The sequence below is a fragment of the Malania oleifera genome, chromosome 7 (genome assembly GCF_029873635.1).
Source record: "Malania oleifera isolate guangnan ecotype guangnan chromosome 7, ASM2987363v1, whole genome shotgun sequence".
NCBI lineage: Eukaryota > Viridiplantae > Streptophyta > Magnoliopsida > Santalales > Ximeniaceae > Malania > Malania oleifera.
This window is the reverse complement of record NC_080423.1, coordinates 63,760,999-63,764,085: the sequence shown is the minus strand read 5'-3', so window position 1 is coordinate 63,764,085 and position 3,087 is coordinate 63,760,999. Positions and strand designations below refer to the sequence as shown.

Genomic DNA, 3,087 nt, shown 5'->3' with positions numbered 1-3,087 from the left:
CGAATAGTCAAAACTCATACTCCCAAACATAGTACAAAAATAATTTTATAAAATTTTGGTACCATTATTTCTTTTTACAAAGATTGTCATGTATTTTAAAATTAAATAAATTAAGATTTCGGCACATAAAATAGTTATAAATGAAATTAAACTCGCCCACTAACTAATCTGAATTTTGTTATTTTTACGTATATAAAAAAAAATTTATCCCATTTTTTGGAAAATTCATGTAAATTCAAATGAAATATAATCTAAAATTATGTTCAATATATTCAATATCCATTAAAAAAATATTTTTAAAATTTAAAATTTGTTCTCCCAAATAAAATTTTAAATTTTATGGCATAGGCACACAATTATCCTTATCTCCATCTTTATTTTTTTTTAGCTAAACCTTTTCATGGACTCTAATTATTAACAATCTCTCTTCATTAAATTATTGCATAGGAAAACCAAATAATTCCATAAATCCATCATGGAAATGGACCACCCTTGTCCATAGACAATCTCTGCCTGCAAACCTACTGTTTAAATAGTTAAATTAAATTAAAGCAGCAGTATTGGATGTGACCCATTCCTTCTGGTCTTAAATTATTGTCAGTCACACCAAACTTTCTAAACATTTAAACATTATTATAAGAAAAATAATCACATGAAATGAAATGGACCTACACTTCTACAACTACTCTTTCACTCCTCCTATCATTTTAGTATTATAAAATATATGTTTAAAAAAAACCACGTCGTTGCATGTTACATGAAAGAGACGTTCAAACGTCTGTATATGTTTTGGTCTTTTATTAGAATTTTTAGGTTGACTTTTTGAATTTGAGTCAATAATGTTTTTATTTTTTATTTTTTTGCATTAGGAATTTTAATTCAAAATTATCATATTAAGAGAATAAAAGAAAGCAAATAATCAAAGACACAAGAATTTACGTGGATCGACAATGTGCCTACGTCTATGGAAGCAAGCAACTGATTTTCACTATCAATTCGTCAAAGTTTACAGTAAGGGTTACAAAATATTATTTATATTCTAACCTTATACGTACAGAAGACTCAAAATGCATCTAAAACACTTTTGTAGCAAATCTCGAAAGAAAATCCTTCAAATCTCCCAATTTACTAATCTCCCAATTCAAAATTCGCATTTAACGCTGAACAATACCGTTGACGGTTTAATATCGAGGCTGAACTTGAAGCCTGAAACTCGACTACAACCGTTGATAGTTATCTCCTAAGAGTAAATCGTCGACCCAACTGTCGACAGTTTCTTTCTGCAGCCTACTTCCTTATTCTTTGCTTCACTATGCTTTTCCAGTGCATACATTTCACTCAATATGAACCACATATCCAACAATCTCTACCTTGGCGAATATTCACCACTTAGGAGAAATTTGAAAGCATAACCCACTACTCCACCGGGGACAGTAGATTAGGACCACATCATGTCTAGCACTTGAAGATGTTAATTAAGTCCAAACAATGCTTGAACTTGTCCATTGTGATAGGCTTTGTCACCATATCTGCTGCATTGTCAGACATGCAAACTTTCTCAAACAAAAGTTCACCTGAAGTAACCAGTTCCCTAATCCTATGAAACTGCACATCAATGTGTTTTGTCCTCGTATGATACACCTAATTTTTCACCAAATAGATGGCACTCTGACTATCACACTACAGTCGAACTCCACCTTATTGGATACCCAGTTCTTTGAACAATCATGTAAGCCACAATGCTTCCTTGGAAGCCTCAACCACTGTCATATGCTCTGATCCAGCAGTAGATAAAGCAACGAGCGACTGCACCATAAACCTCCAACAAATAAGTCCTTCGAAAAGGGTGAATACGTACCCTATGGTAGACTTCCTGTTATACAAGTCCCCTATGTAGTTAGCATCCACATAACTTGCCATTGATGGATCACTCTATTGTCAATTGAACATAATGTCTTATCTGATTGTACCCCTCAAGTATCATAGAATCTACTTAACTAAATCCCAATGTTGTTGAACCGGATTTGAAAAGATCTTACTTACCATGCTGACTGGTTGTGCCAGGCTCGGCCTTGTACATACAATGGCATACATCAAACACGCCACTGCACTAGCATAGGGGGTCTTCGACATATCACGAACCTCATCATCCGTCTTTGAGCACCGGGCGATACACAACCAAAAACGACTCGTTAACGATGTACTCATCGGTTAAGTGATTATGCTAAATCTCGCCAACACCTTTTCCACATAACCATCCTGAGATAACCACAATCTCTCAGCAACTCTGTCCCTATGACTATCCATCCCAAAGATACTCTTAACCGCACCAAAGTCTTTCATGCCAAACTTTTGCGCAATGAAGTCTTTAACTTACTCACCTTAATCATATCCTTCGTAGCAATTAGCATGTCATCGACATAAAGCAACATAAATATATATAAGATAACCATCCTCAAGACTCCTCACATAGATGCAGCAATCATACTCACATCTCCTATAGCCAATACAGATCATATAGGCGTCGAACCATTTGTACCACTGCCTTAGAGACTACTTTAGACCGTAAAGTGACTTCTTCAATTTACAAACCAAGTGTTCCTGTCTAGGTTGGCAAAACCCTTCTGGCTGTAACATATAAATCAGCTCCTCCAAATCACCATAGAGGAACATATTGTATTTATCTCCTTCTGCTCCAGATGCATGTCGTAATGTGTCACCAGTACCAACACTACCTTGATGGAAGTGTGTCTGACCACAAGGGAGAAGATTTCATCATAATCAACTCCCTTTCTTTATGAGTATCCCTTCGCTACCAACCAAGCCTTGAACTTCTCTCTTTATTTTTTTGAAAATATTTTTTTTCTTCTTGTACACCCATTTGCATCCTATCACCCTTTTCCCTGTTGGAAGCTCCCCTAAATCCCACGTTTGGTTCTTATGCAGCGATTTCATCTCCTCCACCTTAGTGCCCATCTAACTACCTTTCTCTTGGCTGTCCACTGCCTCCTTAAAGGTAATAGGATCCCTACTACTAGTGATAAGTGCATAAGACACAAGATCATCAAATTCGTACCTAGGGGTGGC

The 3,087-nt window shown here is 35.8% G+C and overlaps 1 protein-coding gene across 1 annotated transcript; it reads right to left on the bottom strand.

Annotated features, from left to right (window-relative positions):
* Positions 1–1,725: 1,725 nt before the first annotated feature.
* Positions 1,726–2,208, bottom strand: LOC131160864 (secreted RxLR effector protein 161-like). The gene is made up of 2 exons (XM_058116742.1): positions 2,044–2,208; positions 1,726–1,932 (listed from the first exon to the last, which is right to left on the bottom strand). The coding sequence occupies exons 1-2, from the start codon at positions 2,206–2,208 to the stop codon at positions 1,726–1,728; spliced, it is 372 nt and encodes a 123-aa protein (XP_057972725.1).
* Positions 2,209–3,087: the final 879 nt, after the last annotated feature.